The sequence below is a fragment of the Benincasa hispida genome, chromosome 10 (genome assembly GCF_009727055.1).
Source record: "Benincasa hispida cultivar B227 chromosome 10, ASM972705v1, whole genome shotgun sequence".
Lineage (NCBI taxonomy): Eukaryota > Viridiplantae > Streptophyta > Magnoliopsida > Cucurbitales > Cucurbitaceae > Benincasa > Benincasa hispida.
The window spans coordinates 10,799,239-10,824,663 of record NC_052358.1 but is presented as its reverse complement, the minus strand read 5'-3'; the positions used below and the strand labels follow the sequence as shown (position 1 = coordinate 10,824,663).

Below are 25,425 nucleotides of genomic sequence, written 5' to 3'. Positions count from 1 at the left end.
CCCTGCTTTCATTGCTTCCTTATTTTTGTCACTTGGCATGTGCCAAATACTATGGAGGTAAGGCTAGTTGTTAATCCTTCCTACCCGGAGTTGTGTGCTACGTAAGCCGTGTTGTTCTTCTTATATGGTTTCTAGCCTACAACCCGTGTTGTCAGTGGCGTATAAGGATTTTAAATAGGGACACAAGTTCATAATAATATAATTTTTCCTTGCATCGATAAAATATTCATATTATATAATAGCACAAAATTGAGCATAACTAATTACGTATAGATCCAAAATTTCGTGTTAGAAGACACAACTTTGTATAAGGTTAAAATTTTGGTCCATTAACTTTTAAATTTGTTTCATATGTAGTTCTTGAAATTTAAAAAATATATACTAATTCATTGACATCTCGATTTATTTGTCTAATACGTGGTACTAGATTTTTTTTTTTAAAAAAATAATGTAATTATTGGCTACAAAATAATCTCTTTTTTTTTCTAATACAACAATTATTTTTTAAGCAATTTAAATATTTTATGAGATTTTTAGATACTAAATCAAAAGTTTATATATTTTATTAGAGTCAAAATTGAAAGTTTAATTATTTAGTAGTCAGAATTTTAAAAACTAAACTTATACTAACTTTAATTCATCAGACAACCATTCATTTGATTAACCAGATTCCACTATTATCAATTGCATCTATTAGATTTAGTCAATAATGAAAAAATTGCGATATATCGTCAATCGTAAAATAACTATTAGATAGAGATATTAATGAGTAAGATTGTTTTTTCGAAATTTGACGATATATTGGCAATTATTTCTTTTCATGAAAATTTTGTTTGCAGATCAAGGAAATCATAGATATTTTACCGATATTTCGTGGATATTTTGCCAAGTTGTCATGGATATTTCATCATGTCATATGGATATCTATAAGGGGTCGTTTGGTTGGAAGAAAAAGAGGGTGGGAATGGGAATAGGTTTACAAAGCTCATGTTTGGTTGTTGGGATTTGTTTATTTACCTTGGAAAAGACAATTCCTAGGTGTCTTTTACCCACACAAAAAGAATTGCATACCTATTGAGAAGTGTGGGTTTTCATTTCTTCTTTTGCTTCCTACCACAATTTTCCTTCCTTCCAGCCGTGAAATCATATACCATTTTGTTACTCAGCGATTGTGTAGCATTTGATAAGTGATCGTGTAGCATTTGGTAAGTGATTGTGTAGCATTTGGTAGGCGATCGTATAGCATTTTGTTACTCAGTGATCGTGTAGCATTTGGTAAGCGATCATATAGCATTTCGTAGACAATCGTATAGCATTGGGTAGGCGATCGTATAACATTTTGTTACTCAGTGATCGTATATCATTTGGTAAGTGATCGTATAGCGTTGGGTAGGCAATCGTATAGCATTGGGTAGGCGATCGTATAACATTTTGTTGCTCAGCGATCATGTAGCAGAGCTAAGCGATCGTGTAGCCGAGCTCAACGATTGTGTAGCATTTGGTAGGCGATTGTATAATATTTTGTTACTCAGCGATCGTGTAGCATTTGGTAAGCGATCGTATAGCATTTGGTAGACGATCATATAGCATTGGGTAGGTGATCGTATGGCGTTTTGTTACTCAACGAGCGTGTAGATAATTTAAGCAACCGTATAGTATTTTGTAAATGATCGTGTAGATAATTTAAACGATCGTATTGTTACGAAATCGATAAATAAAGAATACACACACACAAAAAAAAAAGAACGCAGAGATAGAGAAGATCGACACACAGATATACGTGGTTCACTACAAATTCTGAATAGGTTTTGGGAGCGTTGCCCTCGAACCCCCACCAGCGAGACCCCCGTACTTGGTTGTTCGAAGTGCCAACAAATAGATTCAAGGCATTTCAACAAATGCTTGATAGAGACAATCTCATTTTTTTTTAATTCCCACATACTATTCCCACACATACTATTCCCAGACATTGTTTTCCATGCACAACCAACACATAGTCATCATTGATTCCCAGTAATTTTATTCCCAGACATCCTTAATTCCTGGGCATTGAGAAAACCTCAATCCAAACGGTCCCTAAATGTCATTTTTTCCCAATATTATCAAGCTTTTCCAATGTGATATTTTTCCATTTTCCAATTTTTCTCAATTTTCAATAAAAAACTTTTATTTTCAAAGAATTTGGATTAAAAAAAAACCACAAAAACTGTATTCAAAGTTTTTTTAAATTGAGTTTTCACATCATTTCACTTCAAAATTGAATTGATGTGATGAAGAAAATGATCTACTTTATATGTGGATCAAGCCATCACATCTCGATGATGCTCAAGGTAATCTAGATCCATACGTTGTTGGTGTTGCACGATAGTAAGGTATCAATGTGAATGTATTATACGTGAAAAGGCAATAAGTAGTAGTTCAAGTAGTGATGATGACTCTTTCGAACGATATATGTGTGCCACACTCTACCACGTAATTACTTTGGAAGAGCAATGGTTAGATCAAGGTCAACAAAATGAAGGCCAAGATGATCATGATATTAAGTGAAAATAGGGAGATTTAATATAATATGTACATATTCTTTAGGTTTTTTTTTTTTTAAGGAAGAAATCCAAAAAATATTTATGAGATGTTGATTAAAAATTGGAAATGTAAAAGGAAAAGGAGGACAAAAGGAACCCTAGCTCGTCTGTTTCCTCTCCCTCGCGTTCAGGCGCCCAAGTCCCTCCCTTGTCTACGGCAGCAGTGCGACGACCACGAACCCGCGATAACAGTCCTTGGAGATTAACAGCGGATTGGAGTTGGTTTGCTGATTTAATTGGGGTGATATGCGTATTGTTTGCTGAATCATCTTCTGGACAATTCTTCTTAAGGATAAAGTTGAAGATGGACATAATTTCCCAACTGCAGGAACAAGTTAACTCAATTGCTGCTTTAGCTTTCAACACATTTGGGACATTACAAAGAGACGCTCCTCCAGTTCGTTTATCCCCTAATTACCCCGAACCACCGTCTCAAGAACCTACAGAGGACAGTGCAAATATCGCAGAACAGCCCAAGCTTATGAGTGCCGCTTTGGTGAAAGCTGCTAAGCAGGTGTGAATTATTTATTCTGTGGGATTGAAGTATTTGCTCGATTCTTAATACTTTTAGTTGGAAAATATGAATGTGTGATGCATGTAAAACTTCTTCACGGTTTTTTCCCCTTTTTCTTTCTCTTTTTTATTAGAAACAATTTTATTGATTAAATGAAATATCCAAATATCTAAAGATAAAATTAGGGCCCATTTTATAGGGAATATAAAAGATGTTTCCAATTTGACGTGAGGAAAGAAAAACTATAGCTACTAAAAGCTGATATATCTTTACACCAAAAAAATAAAAAAATGCATTAAAGATGGCTGAATCAATGATGTCTTCTGTAGTCTTGCTTGTTTCTTGGAAGATTCTTGCATTTCTTTCATCCCAAATTTTCCACAGAATTGCACTAATAATACATAACTATAAACGCTCTTTAGCGTCTTTGTATGGTAGATCGATAAACAATAACTGGAGCCAATTCTCGGTGCCATGAGGAAAAGCAACAGACCAATTGAAAGCTGTAAAAATTTCCGACCACATGCCATCTGTAAAGGGACACTCGAAAAAGTAAGTGTTGGACAGTTTTCATGTTGGTTTGGCAGAGGCAACAAGAAGAAGGAGATAAATAGAGCCATGGAGAGCGTTTCTGCAATCTGTCCATGGTATTAAAACAAGAGTTTGTCACTTAACTCTTTTTTGGACAAGGGCAACTCTAAATCTTTTTGTACAAAACATTGGTAGTAGAGTGTCCAAAAGTTGAGAGGAGGGTGTATAAAGATTTTGTTGTAAAACCCTTAGTATCCAGCTTCTAACTCCAAATGTCTTTTCTGTCATTTAGATCAATATTAGATAAATCATGAGTGAACGCAGCCCACTCCAAAATCTCATCATCTTTGAAATTTCTTCTGAAGTTTAAGGATCAAGTGCTAAGACCAGAATTCCAAACCTCAGATACTGATGCTTCTTTTGTGCCAGCCAGGAGATAAAAAGCTTGGGAAATTTCTGTTTAAGGGTGTATTTACCAATTCATAAATAATGCCAAAATGATGTAGAAGAACCATTACCAATGACACATTGTATATTGCCATGAACAAGGTCTCTCTGTTTCAGAATGAAAATCCATGGACTTTTACCAGATATGTGACGATTTTCTGAAGCTTTTAAACCAAAGTGATGGGAACCATTTTTAGCTTTGATCAATATTCTCCAAAGGACCTCCTTTTCAAGGTGAAATCACCAAATCCATTTAGCAAGGAGGGCCTTAATCTAATTTAATATCAGTGATCCCCAGCCCCCCACATTCAATGGTCTTTTGAGTTTATCCCATTTCATAAGGTGGGACAACTTACTGTCCCTGTATCCAGACCATAAAAAATTTCTGAAACTTTTGTCAATACCTGCTGCAACTTTAGAAGGCACATGGTATAATGCTAAAAAGTAGATAGGTAAATTGGATAATGTGGCGTTCATGAGGGTCAATCTACCACCTTTGGAAAGATGATCATCTTGCCATGAGTGAAGATGGTCATCAATCTTTTCCAAAACTGGCTGCTAGAAAGCTAATGATGAAGGCTTACCAGAAAGAGGAAGACCCAAGTAAATCGTAGGTCAGTTACCCACTTTTCAATCGTACATCAATGCAATATTCTCAATCCAGTTCTCTTCACGATTGATGTCCAAGAGCTCTGATATATGCCTATTTATATTGAGACTGGAGGCATCTTCAAACAGACTAACCAAATTGATAAGGTTATCAATCTTCCTCCCATTGCCGGAAGAGAAAGTAATGTATCGTCAGCAAAAAGGAGGTGCTTTATGTTGATGTACATCCTTGGCACCGTATAACCACAAATGAATCCACTTCTAGCTGCAAGTGAGAGGATTCTACTAAGGCAATCTATGGTAATAATAAAGAGGAAAGGAGGTAAAGGATCACCTTGTCTAAGACCTCTTGTAGCTTTGATTTTCCCTCTAGGTTTGCCATTTATTATAATGGAGAAATTGGTGGAGGAAATGCAGCCTCGAATCCATAGTCTCCATTTGGTGCTAAAGCCTTTAACTTTCAAAAGTTCATAAAGAAAATCACAGTCAACTTTGTCAAACGCTTTCTGACTGACAGGTTTTATGGCAGCCCCTTTAATTTTCTTTGTATGCTAATCTTCAATGATTTAATTAGCGATAAGCGAAGTATCCAGGATTTTTCGGCCTTCCACAAAGGCTGATTGTTAACCCAAAATGGTTGAAGGGAGGACTTTTTTAAGCCTATTTGATAAGACCCGAGCAATAGTCTTGTAAAGTCAAATAGTAAGACATAGGCCCAAAATTACCCACTTTTATGGCATCAATCTTGTTGGGGATAAGGCAAATATATGCTACATTCACATTAGAACAATGATTCCTTTTTGAAAAAGATCTTGGAACATTCTAATAAGGTCAGGCTTTAGGATGTTACATGACTTTTTAAAGAATTCCGAAGTGAATCCATCCGGCCCCTGTGTTTTGTTCGTCCCCAAAGCCTTACTTGCCAACCAAATCTCAGCTTCTGTAAATGGGGCTTCAAGTTCAATTCTTTAATCGACGATTTTACTTGAACATGATCTATTTTATAGGTTCTACAAATGTGGCCTTCCGTTCTAAAGTTCAATTCTTTAATCATGGAAATGGGATCCCAATCTATCAGATGGGGTAAATCCCTAACACCAAGTTTCTTGGTGAGTAGGTTATTGTAGAAAGTTAGGAATTCTGCCCCAATGTCGCTGTCCAGAAGCAAACTAACATTTTGTTCAGTGAGGATCTCAGTGATACAATTCTTCCTTCTCTTAGCAGCCGCATGTTTGTGGAAGAAGGAAGTATTTTCCATCTCCATTGAGAAGCCAATTTGATTTACACTTTTGCCTCCTCCTAATTTCTTCATTAGCATTGATTGAAAGAAGCTGTTCTTTTGATAAACTTTCTTCTATCAAAAAAGGGTTCCTAAGATAGAACTATTCTCCAATTCATTGTCAGTTTCCGTTCCTTCATAAGTTTCTCCTTCTTCATGGGTTGAAACGTCAAGAAAAGTATTTGCTTTTCCCTTCTGGGGAAAACCTATATTGCTATGCTATTTTTGTTTTCAAATGTCAGTATCCTAGATTAATTTTATATGCATTCCGTCTGCTGGAAAAGTTACCGAGAGTCTACCATCTACTTGAAGCACCCTTGTATTGAGGCTGGAAGAGAGTGAAATATCAAGGCAACAGATTTCCTGCTACTTCTTTGTGATGCGTACACATTCTAATGCTATGATATATGATACAGTCAATCAAAGGGAGCAAATTTGTTATTGGAAACTTCAGTCTATTTTTGGCATCCAACATCAGATACTACTTAGGTAGCTATGCCGTTTCAGTTTCGCAATAGAATGAAGTACTGTGAATTTTTGTTGTTATTCTTTGCTTTTAACTGCCTGTTATAGTGTTACGTATGTTTAGCCCCATTTGAAGAGCTCTTATGTGTGTTGATATTTTGGAACCCGCCTTTCAAGCCCTGTATTTGAGCAATCATTTTGCTGAGAGAATTTTGATTTTCATAGGTTTCCAGCATCGGAGTTGAATGTAGCATTGAATTAAGGTTTGTTCTTTTGAATAGTTTTCTTAAGAAATATATAGAATTTATAAAATTAGCTGGTCTGTCCACATTACATTTGGGGATCTCAGTGTGATTGTAGTAGGCAATAGAAACGTGAAAAGTTTTCCAATTTTTGTGGATTTTTAGGAGGTGTTTGGTGCACAGCTTTGGAATCTTAAGCATGTGGTTAGGCTCAAGAGGTTTAGGTAGCCTGGGTTTAAGAAAACTCTGTTTGGAGTGCTGGCTTAGGAAGCCTAGGAAAGAAGTGTAGATTTATAAATCTTGAGTTTATGATATATTTTCTTGTATTTAATCAATGGTTAGATTTTGGATTAGTTCAAACTTGTCATCTTAATTATTTTAATAATAGTTTTGTTTAAAATAAACTAAAAAGTTTGAAGAATATTTATTTATTTATTTATTTTTAATTTTGAAATAGAGATGTTACTAAATTTATAATTTTATTTAATTTATTTTTTAAAAAATAATTTGGTATTTTGATTTTCTAAGTTTTGAGATAAGACTTCATAGACTTTCGTCACCTCAACTAATTTGGAAATGATAGATTTTTTAATCATAGCATGCTGACTTCAACTTGAAATAAACTAGTATTTTAGTCTTAAATTCAATTATTGAAAAATTATATGTATATATATATATATATATTATCAAATTATGTTTAAGGAATTAAAAAAAGTCGTAAAGTTTGAGTTTTATTTTTTATTTGGCGCTAAGTTGTTTCCAACATTTTAGTCTTTACGTTTAAAAAATAATTCTAAATCTTCGAGCTAATTAGATTAACCAACGGAAAAAAAATGAAAATGTTACATTAAATTAAGGTTTTTTTTTATACATATATATAGTCTTAAATATAATGAAATTATTTTAAACGACAAAACTACTGAAAATATTTACAAACAATAGGAAAATATCACATTCTATCTCGAATATATATATATATTATTTGTAAATATTTTGGTTCATTTTCCAATATTTGAAAACTATCCATAAATATACCTAATTATACAATTACCAATATATTCAACATATACTTGAGATCTCAATAGATAGATGATCAATTTTCAACTCGGAAAAATAGAAAATAAATGAAATCTCCTAAAATGAAGGAAACATTAAGAAGAGAAGAGAGATAATTAAAAAAAGATAATCTAATAATAATAATTTAAAATAAATAAAAGAAAAATAATTAGAAGAGGAAGTATATTTTTAAAAATATTATTGTAATTAAACTAAGGGCCTCTTTGGAATGACTTAGAAAAAAAAATATTCGTTGTGGGTTGTTGTAGTTGGTAGCCGGAGGTGGTTGGAGTTGGTCAATGGCAGTCACCAAAGGCAGTGTTTGGAAATTGTCCAACAAACTTCCTAGATTAAGTTGGAACAAAGAAAAAAATGTGCAACCCATGAGCACTATTCAAACCCATGGAAAAAGGGTATAGGAAACTAGGCTTCCTAGATCCTTGTCCCAAACAAGGGTTGTGCTTAGGATGTCTAACCCATTCAATCCCAATTCTTGAAACAAACACCCCTTTAATGTCTTCTAGAATCTATATGTGATTCTATCGGAGTCAGATTTGTTCTGGACCTTCTCTCATTTTCTATATTTTTTACGCTCACCTCTTGATTGATATATTATTTATTAGCTTTATGTGGAGTTGTAGGGAGTTGACTTTGGAGTTTCTCCTCCATCCATTTATTTTATTATTATTATTATTTTTTGGTTATGTTTCGTTGAGAAAAGATTGTTTTTGTAGTAGGTTGGATTGTGTGCTATTTTGAGTTTGTGGGCCGAGAGAAATAATAGGATCTTCATAGGGAGAAATAACAGAATCTTGGGATCTTGGAGATTATGTACTTCTCTTTGGACTCTGATGTTAGTTTTTTGGAATTACTCGCTTAGTCACATTTCACTTGATTGAAGCACACTTCTTATAGTTATACTTGGGTCAAATGCGGTCATAGTCTTGATTTCAGAAATCTAGTTTGAGCGAAACCAAAACTCTTCCACAATGTGGCTATAGATTGGTCAGTCCAGTTTGGATTGGCCCGCTTGCGAGCATTTTGGTTCTCTCCGTTAGAGTACTTGTCTTATCTGGAGTGCTTGTCTGTTGCTTGTTTACTGTAATCAAGCTAGTTTATCACGTCTATTGCTTTAATAGTTCCATCTTGTAAACGGATACGATGGAGGTGTTATGGGGTGTTAACCTAATTGAGATGTTTAGTGCACCTATTGATCCCTAGATCTCTAGATCTATGTGTTCATTTTGTATCGTTGCATTTTGGACTTTGTATCTTGAGCAATAGTCTCTTCTCATTATATCAATGAAAAGTTTGTTCCGTTAAAAAAAAAAAAGTTAGCTTCCCTTTTTGTGGACTTAACCTTTTTGTATGTCTGTATTCTTTTCTTTCATATTTTCTCAGTAAAACTCTAGTTTTACATCCGAAAACAAAATTTATTAGCATTTTAAACAAAAAGAAGGGGTTGGGACCTTGCTTCATAATGCAATCCAATTGAACATGTGAACCTTTTCAAAAAAATTTATTGTTATTATTTTCTGGCTCAGTTTGATGCATTGGTTGCAGCATTGCCTCTCTCTGATGGAGGTGAAGAAGAGCAGTTGAAAAGGATTGCAGAACTGCAGGTATGGATCTTCTCATATTCCGATCTTGATATAAGACCAAGAATTCTGGTGTCGTCTACTTCTCAATATGTTGGAAACTTGTTATCCATTCCAGGCTGAGAACGATGCTGTAGGTCAAGAACTTCAAAAGCAGCTACAAGCAGCAGGTGTTATCTCGTCTTCTTGTTGATCTTTATATTTTCAACACCCCTAGATGCAAATTATGGGTCCACCATGACTTTCAAAGCATACCCCCCCAAAACAAGAAAAATTTCTATTTTAGATTGTTACTGCTGTATGGTTTCATTTTATAAGTTGACTGATTGTTTGTCTTGCGAATTACAGTGGTTCAAATAATTTTATTTAATAATTTAAGTTCTAAATTTCTCATGTTCACTTAATTCTATTGAATATACTGATATTCTGCACAGCTACACCAATTAACAATCTTACTGAAACTGTCTGTTGCAGAGAAAGAATTAATACAAGTTCAGGAGCTGTTCAGCCAGGTGGCAGATAATTGCTTGAACTTGAAGAAAGCAGATTAAAAGAGCGGGGGGAGTTTTCCTATACTGCGGACGTATAAAAATTTTCCATGCCTCCCTCGTTCATTTTCTGCCACATGGCACTTGTTTTTATATTAAATGTATGTAGAAATATTCGTGGCTCTACAGTTTAGGGAAGAAAATAGTTCTATTGATATCTTATTTTAAAAAGTAAATTAAAAAAAAAAAAGAACTGTTCCCTTACATTTATTTATTATTTATTTTTGTCTCTGGATTTTATTCAATGATATATTATAGAAGTAAATTTTTTACGGATAAAAAAAAATATCAAATTATTTATAGAAATAGTAAAAAAAAATACTGATAGATATAGATAGATTTCTATCTATTTTTATCAAAGATCACAATTTTGTTATTTTATATAAATAGTTTTTCTTATTTTATTTTATTTTATTTTTTGAAAATCTTCCATAAAAGTATATATTGGTGTTATCTAAAATATTTAAATGGGCATGGAAATAGTTTTAATTATTCTTCAAAAACATAATTTCCTTGCTATCGGACATATTGACTATGATAACCAATTCAACATCTTAAATGCTCTTTTACTATCTAAAATTTAGATAATTGTATTGAATATTCTATGATCTCTTGTTTTACCGTTGTTTTGACGTGTCACTTTTGTTGATTGGAGTCCTCTTCCTCTCTTCCCATCATGCATATCAATTTTTTTTGTTGTTGCTTGTCATTGCCACTCACCAGTCGTTGTTGTCCCTACTAATCTTACAAATAAACGTTATTTATGGTTTTTTTAATGATTCACTTGTTATCACTAAATGTGGTCATGTCATTGTCTTCAGGGAACAAAAACTCGTTACAATATATTTGTGAATGAATGATTTAGACTTGAAAATGTACCACAAATTGGTTCGTTCTAGATTTGGAGCCCATGCATTTTGGAACGTAACTCATGAATGGGACAAATCAATCGAGGTGGCAAGTGCTAGATGATAAATGCAACAAACACCCTGTGGAAGAAGGGAAGAGGAGGAGAGAGGAGGAAGGAGATGGATGATAACGATCATTTACGAGGGTTATTTAACTCTAAAATCTAGGTTTCTTGTTTAGAAATTACGAAGTAATAATGTTTACGGGTACTTATTTAATTTGAACTTCGTTCAACTAAAAAAAAAAAAAAGAAAGAAAAAAGAGTTGATTTAAACTTAATAAGGTGTAAAATAAATCTTTACGGAAAGAATTAATGGTTTCGTGTAGGAATTTTACAAAGTAGATTGCACATTTCATCGATTATTATTATTATTATTATTAATTTTTTTTTTTAATTTTATAAATACTTACTCGTAGATTGTAGGCATTTTAAAAGTGACGCCTCATATTTATAGAAGAAACATCAACCTTTGGAAGCCTATAAAAGAGTTGAAAGCAGCCAGTTGAAGCATCCATTCTTGGAGCAAACATGCCCAACTCACTAATTTTCATTTATGCACTATATATACATATTGAGCGAGAGGAGGTTGGTGCACTTTGGTTCAATCCAATCCATTTGGAATTAGATTTGAGGAAAAGTCTAGAACATATATTTCTCCTTCATTCCATCTCTTCCATATTCATTTTTGCACCTTTTCTTCTTACATTCAATTATGTAATTCTGTTATCACTTACTTTCACTTCTTCTTAATTTTTTAGTTTATTTATTTTACACTACAATATTTTTAATTCATTTATCAATAAATTATTTTTCTTTAATTTTATAGTTCATATTAACTACAACTTCGTCTTCTATTTCTTCATCATGAGTTAAATCATTCTCTAAGAATCAAGTATGTGAGTGTCCTAAAGAAAGAGAAAAAGCTAATCATGTAAGGTAACTTTGCACAATAGCCTATATCACTTTTATTGAGTTCAATTACCTTAGTATCTAAAAATTAAGTCTAGTATTGAAAAGATTAAATAAAATTTATTTTTCATAACAGTAATTTAAGAAAAGACTTAAAAATAAGACTCTACGTTTGACCATAGGCTTTAGGGCAAAAACTTTATAGTTGTGTTATAATCATCTAAATTCACGTTAGTCATAGACACGTAGTTTTAATAACTTAACTTCCTAAATATACTTCATAGAATTAAAGTCAAATTAGTGTTAAATCTAGACCACCATGTGTCGACTTGAGTTAAAATTTTAATTACATGTTAGGTTGTATCTTGCTTGGTATGAGCATAAACATGTTTGAATCATTCTTTTATTATTAGTTTTTGAACCAAAACAAACATCGTTTTTGAAGGTTTTCAATTTGATCATCAATACTTGCACTAGAGCGAGAAGGTTTTATTTTGACGGTTTTGAATGAGCAATGATTAAGTATAACTTAGAATGTACTTAATTTCATGCTTTCTATATAGTCTAGACTACACCAAATTTCGTACTCCCTTTCCTTTATACTTAATTGAAAAAAAAAGAGGTGATTTTCAAATATAAAAAAACGAATCAAAATATTTACAAGTAATGAAAAAATTCCAATGTCTATCTGTGATAGATCTAAATAGTAATCTATCACGATTTATTATAGATAAATTATGATATTTTATTATTAATTATAAATATTTTCATTTGGAACAACACATTTGAAAATGGGAGAGAGTGGGAAGGCAATAGAATAATGAAAAATGAGAATAAAAGGAGGGAGGGAGGGAGACGTGGTGGAAGCGTATTGGGTTGATTAAGCAGTGTGGGACTGCGGTGGCAAATGATGAGAGCCACAAATGTGGGTGCAATCCGATTCTGTTGTTTAGGACCAAAGAAATCCCAAGAGGCAACGCCTACCTGTTCCTTCCTTCCTTCCAAAAGCAGAGAACAGAAGGAAATGCATTTACCTCCAACTCCCCTCTGAGCTCTGAGCACCGGCCACTGTGAGCTGAAGAATTTTGATTTTCCACAATGTCTTTAGCTTCCCATTATCTGTATTCTTCTTGTTCTTCCCACCCACTTCCCAAAATTCGCCCTCCTAACAATTCCTCTTCTTCCTTCACTCTGTACTCCCAATCCCATCCAAAACTCTTCCCCTTTCATGTCTCTTTCTCCACCTCCTTTTCCCTTAAACCCTCACCTTTCATCCTCAGAGCATCCGATACAGAATCCAAAAGCGACACTGGACTCGGTGATTCAGATGATGCTGACCAACCTCAACCTTATGAAGAGTATGAAGTGGAGCTGCAGCAACCTTACGGTTTGAAATTCGCCAAGGGCCGAGATGGTGGAACTTATATCGACGCCATTGCACCTGGTGGTTTTGCCGATAAGACTGGATTGTTCACCGTTGGGGATAAAGTTATTGCTACCAGGTTATTCTTTACCTACTCCTCTCTTTTCTTTTCATTTCAACCTCTGCTCACTTTCATCATCAACTATCTTTTTCCCACGCTTACCAATTTGAATTCTGAAATGAAATGAAAATTATAGCATTTCACACGGCTTACTCCCTCACTTATAATGGTGTACGCAGGGTCAATGTATGACATTTGCATTAATTACCGTCCTTGAATCTTTCTTTACTACTCTAAAATTAGGTTTATGGTGCTTGGATGAGACACCAAGATAACATGATCACCATCTCGATTATATTAAACCTGTGGGTTATGGTTTCTATGTGCAAAATTACTTGTGAAACTAAAAGCTTATTTTGCACGATTTTCATTGCTTATGACGATGAAATTATTACAAACCAGAAAGACTTAAGCTGATAGATTACAATAGTAATTCATGACTTTGACACCAAAGACCAAGTTGAATGACACTTCCAAATTTGCCTTCTTGTTGATTTGTGTATTCATCAAAATTGAAGTAAAATGGAGAAAAGAAAAAGAAAAAGAAAAGATACAGGCTTCTTAAACCTGCCATGTGTTTATTCCATAGGTTAGGGATTTAATTGAATTAACTGCTAAAGTGGAGGGTGAATTATTTAGCTGTGTGCTCATAACTTCTGTCTTCTTGTTGTTGCGTGGTGTATTTTTGTTTCCAAAGAAAGTTAAAAGGAGAAAAGAAAAGGGAAAGATCTAGTTTTCATGATTTCTACGTATCTCAAATAAACATGACTTAGCCTAGTATGAAAATGTGCGAAGAAAAATCCTAGCAGAACATTTGTAGCTTCACTTCCATGGTTGGGATATGATAAACAAAATAGTTACACCAATGCAGTGCAGTATTTGGGACAGAAATATGGCCTGCTGCTGAATACGGAAGGACAATGTACACAATTCGGCAAAGAATTGGTCCGTTACTCATGAAAATGCAGAAGAAATATGGTTAGTTATCAATCACACTCAATACATGAATAACGAATAGCAAATCAAAATGAACGATGACCAGATTTCTCATCTTAAATTGGCTGATGACTTGTATATATCTGAGTTTGCTAATAAACATAATACTCTTGACATCTTCTATAAATATGACCTTTGTAAATGGTTTGTGATTGTTTTTTCAGGAAAAACAGATAGTTTCGGTGAGTTGACGGAAAAGGAGATAATCAGAGCAGAAAGAAACTCGGGTGTAGTCAGTAATAAAGTGAGAGAAATTCAAGTAAGTGAATGTTTTCTAATAGCTAAAAATATCCTATTGAAGCAAGTAACATCTCCGTTCTCTTTTCTCATTTCTGGGAGTTTTTTCCATGCTTGGCGAGTAAGTACTGGCAATACTTCCCAACTAGCAGGATGTCACTAGGGACTTATCTGAAAAATAGGGTCTGCAAAAGATTGATTCAGCACTTAAAAAGTCTGCTATATTGTTAACATATTATAGGTCTAATTGTTACAGTTGCAAAACGCCTTGAGGTTGAAGGAGCAGAAAGCACGCAGAGAAAATGACCTACGCCAAGGACTGCGTCTCTATAAGTATGTGCTGCATATCCAACTTGTCCTCTCCCCGTAATTTTTACTTTTGAAGTGCAGACTCGTCAATGGCCCAACCCTGCCTTTCTTTCTGTTTTTTACCCTCAAGGAATGCTAAATATGAGGAAGCATTGGAGAAATTCGAATCAGTGTTGGGATCAAAACCAACTCCAGACGAAGCTTCGGTTGCCAGTTACAATGTTGCATGCTGTTATTCCCAACTAAATCAGGTAATGCTTTTGCTTTAATGTAGAATTTGTTGCAACAAAAACTAGAATTGCAATCTCATGTTCAATATGAAATTTGGCTTAAATTAAGATTGTTGTCGCTTATAAAATAATTGTTCGCAGTCGCTCATTTAGAAAAATAGCAGTGAAATAAATAAATAGTATTTGACAAAATTTCAATTTTAAATTAGGAAAAAACAGTTATAGTGTTTAGTAAATGAATGTTAGATTGGCGTGATTAAATTATAAGAACCAAAGTATGCTTATTATTTAAAAGCACGCAATCCCAAACAGGGCCGTATTCTATCATACTTTGTATAAACCCATTTGGTTTGTTTACCGTTTCCATCTTCCCGGACAAAATCACACAAAATGGGGACAACTGATTAGTGCCCCTATATAATTTTCGAACAGTTAAAAGCTGGGCTATCGGCACTGGAAGACGCCTTGGAAGCAGGATTCGAAGACTTTAAGGTAACAGCCACTTCAGGTTTTGATATTCAGATAAATATTACTTGCCATGGACAATATATATGGAAGATGTGAAAGTATTAATCGTATGTTTGCCAGAGAGTTCGGACGGATCCTGATCTATCAAACCTAAGAACATTGGAGGAATTTGAGCCTCTTGTGAAAAGGTTTGACGAATCGTTTATCAATGAGAATGCCATCAATGCCATCAAGTCGCTATTCGGCTTCAAAAAATGAAAACCAGACTCTTCTACAGTGATCTTTTATTAAATAATTCACATTCTTGTTGTCACATCTTGTATAAAAGTATTCAGAGCTTCTAGCTTTTAGATGAGTAACAAAAGATTTTTTATATGAGTAACAAAAGATTTTCATTGGAATTTGTTCCCATAAAAATCTTTATTTATGCATATTAGTGATCCTATACACAATAAGCCTATGTTGAAGAAACCTTGTTTATGTTCGATTAATTCCGAGATAGACAGATCATGTATCTGGAAGCTGAAACTTGATTCTAAGTTTTAGTTATACAAGTTATTGTTTAACTGCGGGAACAGCTAATAAAGTATTGGAGGGGTGCGAGTGAAAACTGACCAAAATCGAAATTGGTTCAGGTTGAAAATAGATTGAATTTGCAGGTTTGACTTTCAATAAAGAAAATCCAATATTTTTGGTTGATTTTGGGATTTTCTAAGGCTGAGTAAAAAATAAATGAACCTGTAATGGTTATATTATAAATGTAAATTTGAAATCGAAGTATTGAGTCGAACAAGTTGGCTTTGAAGTGCTAGTACACAAGAGGGTGCAAATTCGAGGAATGGGAAATGATATGTTTGCCTTATTGATTCTTCTAAAGAATCCTTGCTATATTTAGACTTCTTTCATGCAAAACATTTGTGATCCCACCACCATGCGCACGTGCACGTCAACCCGCCCCCCTGTGCCCGAGCGCCCCCCCACGGCCCTGCTATGTCCGCCCACCCATCTTGCAATCCTAGTATTATTGTAGTACATACTATTTGTATTTATAATTTGACACATCATTCAATGATTTAGTAATCTATTATTCATTTATTTCATGGATCTCACATTTAAATACTATTTTGTTAGAAATCTGATTCGTTTCCTTAAGAATTTCCTAACAAATTGATCCCCAGAAATAGATCAATGCACTAGTAATTTTGTTATGAACTTTAAGGAAAAATTACAGCCAAGCAGATGAGCAAGAAGAATAAAAGAACCCTAGCAACCATCACTCAAGAGGGCTGGAAATCCTCACCCCAAGCCACACCCCTCTCACAAAGCTAAACCCCTCCTTGATGCCTTTGGTTGGTCCCTACAATAATAATAGACTCCCTCCACTGACTAATATTTCATAAAATTTCCTTTTTATGTTGGATTTTATGTCCTAAAATTCGTGGTTTGTAAACTGATGAAAATAGAAGAGGAAGAAGAATAGAAACACACAAATAATTTACGTGGAAAACCCTAAGTCAGGGAGAAAAAACCACGATATAGACTTGTTTTTTTTTATTATTCAAGTGATACAGAAATACAGGAAGACTTGCTCAAATAAATAGACAAATAGGAAACCCTAGGTCCATAAGAAAATTACAAATAAGTCCCTAGGGCAAACCAACCTTTTTTGACACTCCCCCTCAAGTTGGGGCGTAAATATCAATAAGACCTAATTTGCTGATACAATAATAAAAACTGTCTTAACAATCCCTTTGTAAGTACATCTGAAATCTGCTGATTAGAAGGGATGTAGAGAATGCATATGCTTCCATTGTCTAGTCTTTCTTTGATGAAATGTTTGTCAATTTCGACGTGTTTGGCCCTATTGTACTGAACCGGATTATTTGCAATACTTGTTGCTGCTTTATTGTCACAAAATAATTTCATCGGAAGCTCACTGTCTTGTCAAAGATCTGTTAACACTTTCTTCAACCAGATTTCTTCACATATCCCCAAACTCATGGCCCTGTACTCAACTTCTGCACTATTTATGGCAACCACTCCATGTTTTTTACTTCTCCAAGTGACCAAATTACCCCAGACAAAAGTGCAATACCCAGACATAGAATTTCTATCAACAGCAGACCCAACCCAGTCTGAATCAGTATATGCTTCTATGCTACGTTTAGTTGACTTCTTAAACAATGAACCCTTACTAGGAGTGCCCTTCAGATATCATAGAATGTGTTTGACGGCTGTCATATGCTCCTCGTAGGGAGCTTGCATAAACTAACTGACAATACTCACTACATATGATATATCAGGTCTCGTGTGAGATAAATATATCAACTTCCCGACTAATCGCTGATATCTCTCTTTACTAACAGGAACTCCATTGTTAACATTGCTTAGTTTGGCATTATACTCTGCAGGGGTGTCTACTGGTTTACACCCAGTCATTCCTGTTTCTTTGAGGAGATCCAGAGTATACTTTCGTTGTGAGACTGAGATACCCTTCTTCAACCGAGCCACCTCTATCCCAAGGAAGTACCGCAATTTTCCCAGATCTTTAATTTCAAATTCTTCAGCCATCTTTGTTTTAAGTCTCATAATTTCACCAGTATCATCACCGGTCAACACAATGTCATCCATATAAACGATAAGTACTGAGATCTTTTCTGAACCAGACTTCTTTGTAAACAATGTGTGGTCTGAGTGCCCCTGACCATACCCCTATGCTTTAACAAATGTGGTGAATCTGTCAAACCAGGCTCTTGGAGGCTGTTTCAACCCATACAATGACTTCTTTAATCTACAAACTCGGTGCTTAAACTGGTTCTCGAAGCTGGGTGGAGGGCTCATATAGACTTCTTCTTCGAGTTCTCCATTAAGAAACATATTCTTCACATCCAATTGGTACAAAGATCAATCTTTATTAACAGCAATAGATAACAACACCTGGATCGTATTGAGTTTGGCTACAGGGGAGAATGTCTCAGAGTAATCAATACCAAAGGTTTGAATAAAGTATTTGGTTACCAGTCTCGCCTTGTATCTGCCAATCGAGCCATCGGATTTGTACTTAACAGTAAATATCCATTTACATCCAACCGTCTTGTGCCCCTCAGGAAGAGTAACCTGTTCCCATGTCTCATTTCTTTTTTTTTTCTAGAGCTCTCATTTCTTACATAACTGCAGCCTTCCACTTAGGGGCTTCCATGGCAACATGTATACTACTTGGAACCATTACCGTATCTAGGCTGGTAGTGAGAACCTTGAACTTGGGAGATAAGTTACTACATGTCATGTAACTATACATAGGGAACTTCGTACATGATCTAGTCCCTTTCCTCTTCTCTAGGTTTCTTACTGCAGCTAGCCGTTTGATCTATGGGCCTTTCTTTAGAAGGACTTCCCACACAATCACCTTCCCTTCCACTGTTCTCATTTACTGGAGTTATTTCTTCAGTGTTGTTCTTTCCATCAGTTTCTTCATCCTCATCAATCCATTCTATTTTCTCATCACTGTCACCAATTCATATATCTCTGTCCACTTTGCAAGTATTAGTCTCAACAACATCATCAGTATCACAAACAGGGATGTTCATACTTGGAGCTGAGACTGAGTTAGACTCATGAACTGGAGCTGGAGAAATGACAGGCGGCACTGTTTCCTTCCTGAGATTCTTCTTGTTTAGCCGAAATCTCTAGGGGAATGGAATACGTGGACCAGTTAGCCTCTTCACTAGGACTCTCCCCCTGAAGAGGACTAATAGGAAAGAAAGACTGATCCTCGAGAAAGGTGACATTCATAGAAACAAAGTATTTTCGAGACGAGGGATGATAGCACTTGTACCCACGTTGATGGAGAGGGTACCCAACAAAGACACATTTCTGGGCACGAGGAGTAAATTTCGTATGGTTGGGACCGTGGGTATGGACGAAGACAACACACCCAAATACTCGCAGAGGTACGTCAGGGATTAACCGGGTGTTGGGATACGACTCTTTGAAACAGTCAAGGAGAGTGTGAAAGGCTAAGACATGGGAAGGTTGTGGTTGATGAGATGGGCTATAGTGAGGATAACATCACCCCACCGATAGGAAGGAAGAGAGGTAGATATCATAAGGGAATGAGCGACTTCTACTAGATGCCTATTTTTCCTCTCGGCTACTCCGTTATGTTGGGGAGTATAGGCACACGAGCTTTGATGGAAAATCCCTTTAGAAGCTAGGAAGTCCCGGAACGAGTTATTAACAAACTCACGCCCGTTGTCACTTCGCAAAATGGAAATTTTTGTGTTCAACTGGGTTTCTACGGTAGCATAGAATTGTTGGAAAACAGAGCACACCTCAGACTTATCGGCCAAAAGAAAAACCCAGGTTGGTCTGGTGTGATCGTCAATAAAGGTGACAAACCAACGCTTGCCTGTAGAGGTAGTGGCTGGTGAAGGACCCTAGACATCACTGTGAATAAGACTGAAAGGTTTGGATGGTTTGTGAGGCTGAGAATGAAAGGGGACACGACTTTATTTAGCCCGGATACACACATCGCAATGTAAGGACGATATATTAATATTATGAAATAAATGCGGAAAAAGATAACTTTATATATTGAAAATTAGGATGTCCCAGACGGTAATGGCATAACATAAAGTTAGTTTCAACAGTAGAGAAATTCAAAGAAATAAAACTAGTCCTATAACCATCCCTAGAAGAAGTCTCATCAGTAAGGAAATAGAGCCCCCTATTATGTCGGACAATGCCAATCGTCATCCCCGAGCTCAGATCCTGAAACAAAACAATGTCAGATGAGAAAACAGTCTGACAGTTTAGGTCTCTTGTAATTTTACTGACATATATTAAGTTGTATGAAATTCTAGGAACATGCAACACATCATGCAATATTAGACCCTCAAAAAAAGAAAGATGTCCTTTTCTTGCGAAAGGGGCAAAGGACCCATCCGCGATTCTAATCTCTTCATTTTCGGTGCTCGAGTGATATGATATAAAATGATCAGAAGAACCAGTCAGGTGATCTGTTGCTCCAGAATCCACAATCCAGGGCTTTTTTCCATTAATGCTAATAAAACCAAAGGATTGAGCCATACCTGGGTGTGTAATAGCATTGACCCCAATAGTACTTAAGTTACTCTGGCCGTCAGCTTGAGGTTAAGCCGAGGCCTTATCATTCGCCGAGTCGCTTACCAGAGCCTGTTTAGGACCAGACTTGTCCTGTGACTGACGTCGTTTGTAATTTGGAGATTTTCCATGAAACTTCCAGCACTGGTCTTTTGTGTGCCATTGTTTTTTGCAATGCTCACAAACAGATGGAGGTTTCTTGTCACTGTCAGATCCGGAGGACTTTGTGGCAAAAGCAGCAACGTTAGTAAATGTAACTACTGAATTGTTCATTGCACTAGACCTATCTTCTTCCAAGCGTATTCCAGAACACACCTTCATAAGTGACGGTGTAGGATGTTGGCCCAATATCCTGCTGCGAACACCGTCAAACTTCGAATTTAGCCCAGCCAGAAAATCATGCACTCGATCAGCTTCCTTAATTTTGGAATACTGAGTCTCGTCATGTGTACACTTCCAGATAATTTCATGGCATAAGTCCATTTCTTGCCATAATAGTGATAATTTGTTGAAGTACGACTTACGTCCATAGTCCCTTGCTTGCATTCATGGATTTGCTTGTGTAAGGTATATAGGCGGGATGCATTCTGCTTCTTCAAATACAACTGTTGTACTACATCCCAAATGTCTTTGGTAGTTGCCGTATAGAGCAATGGTCTGCCTATTTGAGGTTCCATGCTACTCACCAGAACTGACCATAGCAATGAATCTTCTGCTCTTCAGATGCGTTCTTGGGGGTTACCAGGTTCAGGTTTTGGTATCTCCCCAGTTAGATAGCCAAATTTTTGTCTTCCTTCCAGAGCCATTATGATGGAATGCGACCAGGAGAAATAATTTTGGCCATTCAGTTTTTCTCTAATAATAATTCCTGCAGAATTTCCCATTGATCCAGATAACAAATTTGCAGAGGTAAAGAATGGAAAGAGTTTACCAAGTTCGCGGAGTACAGCTGAAGATTGGACAGCTCTGGTTGAGCACTTTGCGAGTTCGTGCCAAGAACCGACCCAAGATCCGCAAATTGTTGCTGAAGAAAAACAAATCTTTTTTTAATCTCATCAGGACACACCCCATTCAAGGCTATCGAAGAGTTCGCTGGAAAAGGGTCAAGACCAGCGCCACTGCAGTCGGATTGGACTGGCTGATCCACCGGCGGCTGCTGTTCAGAAACGAAGTCACGACTGGAGAAGAGAAAATCGCCATGGCTTCCTGTTTGCACCCAAGTGTTCACCATGAAGTAAGTCTGCTGCGATCGAGTCTGGACGCCGTCGACAGATCGGGTCTGCTGGGTGGCTGGGCTTCAATCAAATTTGGATGCCGATAGTTGTTTGCACCCGAGAGATCGACGGATCTGGCACTAATGAAGTAGGGTTGGGCGCCGCCATCGATGGGGTCTTTTCCGCGCGCAATCAGAGCGCCGTTTGTTGGGTTTTATGTCCTAAAACTCGTGGTATGTAAACAATAGAACTTATTCTGAAAATTCAATAAAGGTGTTATTGAATAGATTTATTGCTTGATAGAAATCCAATAAACCTGAAAGCCCCTTGACTATTGGATGAATACTTGAACTTTATGTGGAGATATAAAGGTGGATCAGGTTCGAGTAAATAATCAAAATGATCTATAGTTTATGAATAAGGTTGGGTACCTTATTCTGGTAACACTATTAGATGCGGCCCGCTCTGTAGTTGTTACAAGGACTTGTAAAGTGCTACAAACAAAGTGATCCTAATTCGCTCATATTGGACATGAGAAGTGAGGGTGTCCTTGTACAAAAAGGTTTGTACAAGATCGGACCACGAAATCAGTCACTCTTACTTTATAACGTTGTTTACTATTTAAGACTGACTATTTCGAAACGATGACCTAGGTAACTTGACCTTAATCCTGAGCTAACTATGAACTCCTGTTTATTTGGAATTATTCTTAGATTTGCATAAGTGAGTGTTGACTCAACAACACCGGCTCAATAAACCTCCCATTTCAGGGGTAAGACTAGATAGATAGCTGGGGACATAGGGTGCAAGATGGAATTCATTCCTACCCGCTTTTAGGGATAGTAAAGAGGTTGTTCCCTTAAGTGCTGATTCTGGGTCTTGAATAAGAGTCCTCGCCCTCTCATTGGCCCGAGAGGGACTTAAAGAATAAGAGGTAATTTCGGGAACAGAGATTTGACCCAGCCGTTATTACGAACAACCTGTGAAGGTTTGACTTACTAATCATGGTTATATCGAGTGGACATAATATATCTACAGTGAGGGGAATTCAAATATGGGCTTTAGTGGAGTGACCTATTAGTTAACGAATGGGGGTTAGATCAGTCTAATGAGTTTAGCCGATTAATCTCGGATCGTTGGAGCCCATAATCTGTAGGTCCACGAGTCCCCCTACTAGCTCGAAAATGGATTAGCTTTAGAGTAGTGTGATAAGTTAATTTGAAGCGTTCAAATTAAAATAAAATAGAATTGGAGAATATATATTTAAATATGATTTAAATATATGAAGATGGATCTGCGTAAAATTTAATTTAATATTGGATATTAAATTAATTATAATTATTTAAATTGTTTAAATAATTATTTATTAATTTTATTAGAAAATTAATTTATGAAATTAATTTGAAAAATTAATAAATTTTAATTTTAGAAATAAAATATGATTTTAAAATCAAAAATAGATTTTGGAAATAGAAATTACACAAAAGGGAAAAATGGTTTTTCCATTTTCATCTTCAAAGTTGCTCACAAAGAACCCATTATCTTCAACCTTCAATTACCCCAAACATGAGTTGCATCCCATGCATCATATCTCTTTGCATGATAGTTTGCAGTATATCGAAGAGATTGGAGTGAAGTTGATGGGATGTAACCGATTGAATTTTTCTGAAAATTCAGGTAGAAGAAGGTGTTCTTCATTTTGAGTTGTTGCAGTAAGCATTCTCCAAGTTCCCTTTGATTTCAGCTTATTTTGAGTCCCACAACTCAATCTAGAGCACCAAGAGAATAGTAGGGAAAATCTTGTGGTGGTTTGCACAAAGATTTAGAGGATTTAGCAGCTGAAAATCAAGATTCCAACGGTTCTTCAAAAGTATGTCTTGAAACCCATTAAATTCTGTTTAAGCATATTTTCTTTTCTGCCAAAATTAATGAATTAGAATGTTTATCGATCCTCGTCGCTTCTGCTGCGTGCTGGTACCTGTCCAACACCATCTACATGTCTTGACTGGGTGCGATCCTCTACGGTCGGCCGCAACCTAATCTGTCCGCGATCCTCCATGGCTAGGCATGACCCGATCTGTCCGTCTACGGATTGGGTTGTCTATCCGACGACACTCATTTATTGAAGAAGACACGGTAAGGCAGCCTCTAGGTACTGTTGGACAGCTTCCTTAATAGTGTCAGCCATCTCGGAGTTGGTCATCGAAGGGGACTCATCAATGGCGGCCAGGGTTTCGTCGCCTTGCTCTGATACCATGATGAAAATAGAAGAAGAAGGAGAATAGAAACACACAAATAATTTACGTGGAAACCCCTAGGTCAGGGAGAAAAAACTACGATCTAGACTTGTTTTTTATTATTCAAGTGATACAGAAATACATGAAGACTTGCTCAAATAAATAGATAGACAGGAAGCCCTAGGCCCATAAAAAAAATTACAAATAAGCCCCTAGGACAAACCAACCCTTTTCGACATAAACAATAAATGAATTCTATTTTCCAATAAAGTTATTATTGAAGTTTATTCAATAAATATGTTATTGAATATGTGAATTGCATTTAAAAACCCTAAATCCAATAAACTAAGAACCCCTGGTTATAGTATGAATATTTGAACGATATGTGGAGACATAAAAGTTGATCAAGTTCGAGTAATAGCCAAAACGATCTATAGTATAAGGATAAGACTGGGTACCTTATCCTAAAGGATGCATCCCACTTTGTATTCTATACAAACGATGTGATCCTGAATCGTTCATGTGAAAACATGCGAGTGGGGACGTCATATGCAATGAGTTTGCATAGGACCAGACCGCGGAATAGTCACTTTTACTTTATAACATCGTTTACTGTTAAGATTAACTATTTCAATATGTTGACCTAAGTAACTCGATCTTAATCTTGAGCTAACTATGAATTTATGTTCATTCGAGATTATCCTTTAATCTACATGGATGAGAGTGGTCTGAGTTCGCCGACTCAATAAACCCCCAATTTTAGGGATAAGATCAAGTAGATAACTGGAGACATAGTCTTGCAAAATGAAATTTGCTCCTACCTAAATCTAGGGATAGTAGATAGTTTATTCTCTTAAGTGCTGAGTTCAGGTCTTGAACAAGGGGAACCACCCTCTATTTGGCCCGATGGCTCAGTTTGGTGGTTGGACCACAAATTAATTATTCATTAGAGGATCCGTGAGACTTAAGAAACAATATGTAATTACAGAGGTAAAACGATAATTCTGACCCAATTGTAATTATGAACAACCTGTGAAGGGTTGACTTATTAATTATGGTTATATCAAAGAGACAAAAATATATCTACAGTGAGGAAAACTGGGCTATAGTAGGGAGTTCCGGTAGTTAAGGAATGTTGGTTAACTAGGTTAAAGAGTTCAACTGGTTAAGCTCGGATCGTTAAAGCTCATGATTTGTAAGTCCATTAGGTCCCCTGCTACCTCAAATCAGACTAAAGATAAGAGAATTTAAATTGTTTAAATTTGACTTAGGAATGTTAATTATATGTGATATAATTGACATAATTACAATATGAAGAGTTGAAAATTTTTAAATATGATTTAAATATTGTACACATGAATAGAGATTCATGATGGAGATTGGTGTTATTTATTAATTTAATATTTGACATTAAATTAATAATTATTTAAAATTAATTA

The 25,425-nt window shown here is 35.8% G+C and overlaps 2 protein-coding genes across 2 annotated transcripts; both read left to right on the top strand.

The window, feature by feature from the left end:
• The first annotated feature begins 2,634 nt into the window (after positions 1 to 2,634).
• On the top strand, positions 2,635 to 10,100 carry LOC120089401 (mediator of RNA polymerase II transcription subunit 21-like). Its single transcript, XM_039046853.1, has 4 exons — positions 2,635 to 3,096; positions 9,270 to 9,347; positions 9,442 to 9,493; positions 9,798 to 10,100. Exons 1-4 carry the CDS (start codon positions 2,887 to 2,889, stop codon positions 9,872 to 9,874), a joined length of 417 nt encoding a protein of 138 aa, XP_038902781.1. The 5' UTR covers positions 2,635 to 2,886; the 3' UTR covers positions 9,875 to 10,100.
• Positions 10,101 to 12,640: 2,540 nt separating this feature from the next.
• LOC120089517 (protein MET1, chloroplastic) lies at positions 12,641 to 15,672 on the top strand. Its single transcript, XM_039047016.1, has 7 exons — positions 12,641 to 13,192; positions 14,046 to 14,152; positions 14,335 to 14,429; positions 14,664 to 14,740; positions 14,847 to 14,967; positions 15,379 to 15,438; positions 15,535 to 15,672. Exons 1-7 carry the CDS (start codon positions 12,789 to 12,791, stop codon positions 15,670 to 15,672), a joined length of 1,002 nt encoding a protein of 333 aa, XP_038902944.1. The 5' UTR covers positions 12,641 to 12,788.
• Positions 15,673 to 25,425: the final 9,753 nt, after the last annotated feature.

What these genes read in the sequence shown, in the direction of transcription:
- LOC120089401 (XM_039046853.1), top strand. Translation starts at nt 2,887, where the DNA reads ATGGACATAATTTCCCAACTGCAGGAACAAGTTAACTCAATTGCTGCT. An exon ending in TGGTGAAAGCTGCTAAGCAG is followed by an intron (nt 3,097 to 9,269) that starts GTGTGAATTATT and finishes TTTCTGGCTCAG; the next exon opens with TTTGATGCATTGGTTGCAGC. An exon ending in AAAGCAGCTACAAGCAGCAG is followed by an intron (nt 9,494 to 9,797) that starts GTGTTATCTCGT and finishes TGTCTGTTGCAG; the next exon opens with AGAAAGAATTAATACAAGTT.
- LOC120089517 (XM_039047016.1), top strand. Translation starts at nt 12,789, where the DNA reads ATGTCTTTAGCTTCCCATTATCTGTATTCTTCTTGTTCTTCCCACCCA. An exon ending in CAAGGACTGCGTCTCTATAA is followed by an intron (nt 14,741 to 14,846) that starts GTATGTGCTGCA and finishes TTTACCCTCAAG; the next exon opens with GAATGCTAAATATGAGGAAG. An exon ending in CAGGATTCGAAGACTTTAAG is followed by an intron (nt 15,439 to 15,534) that starts GTAACAGCCACT and finishes TATGTTTGCCAG; the next exon opens with AGAGTTCGGACGGATCCTGA.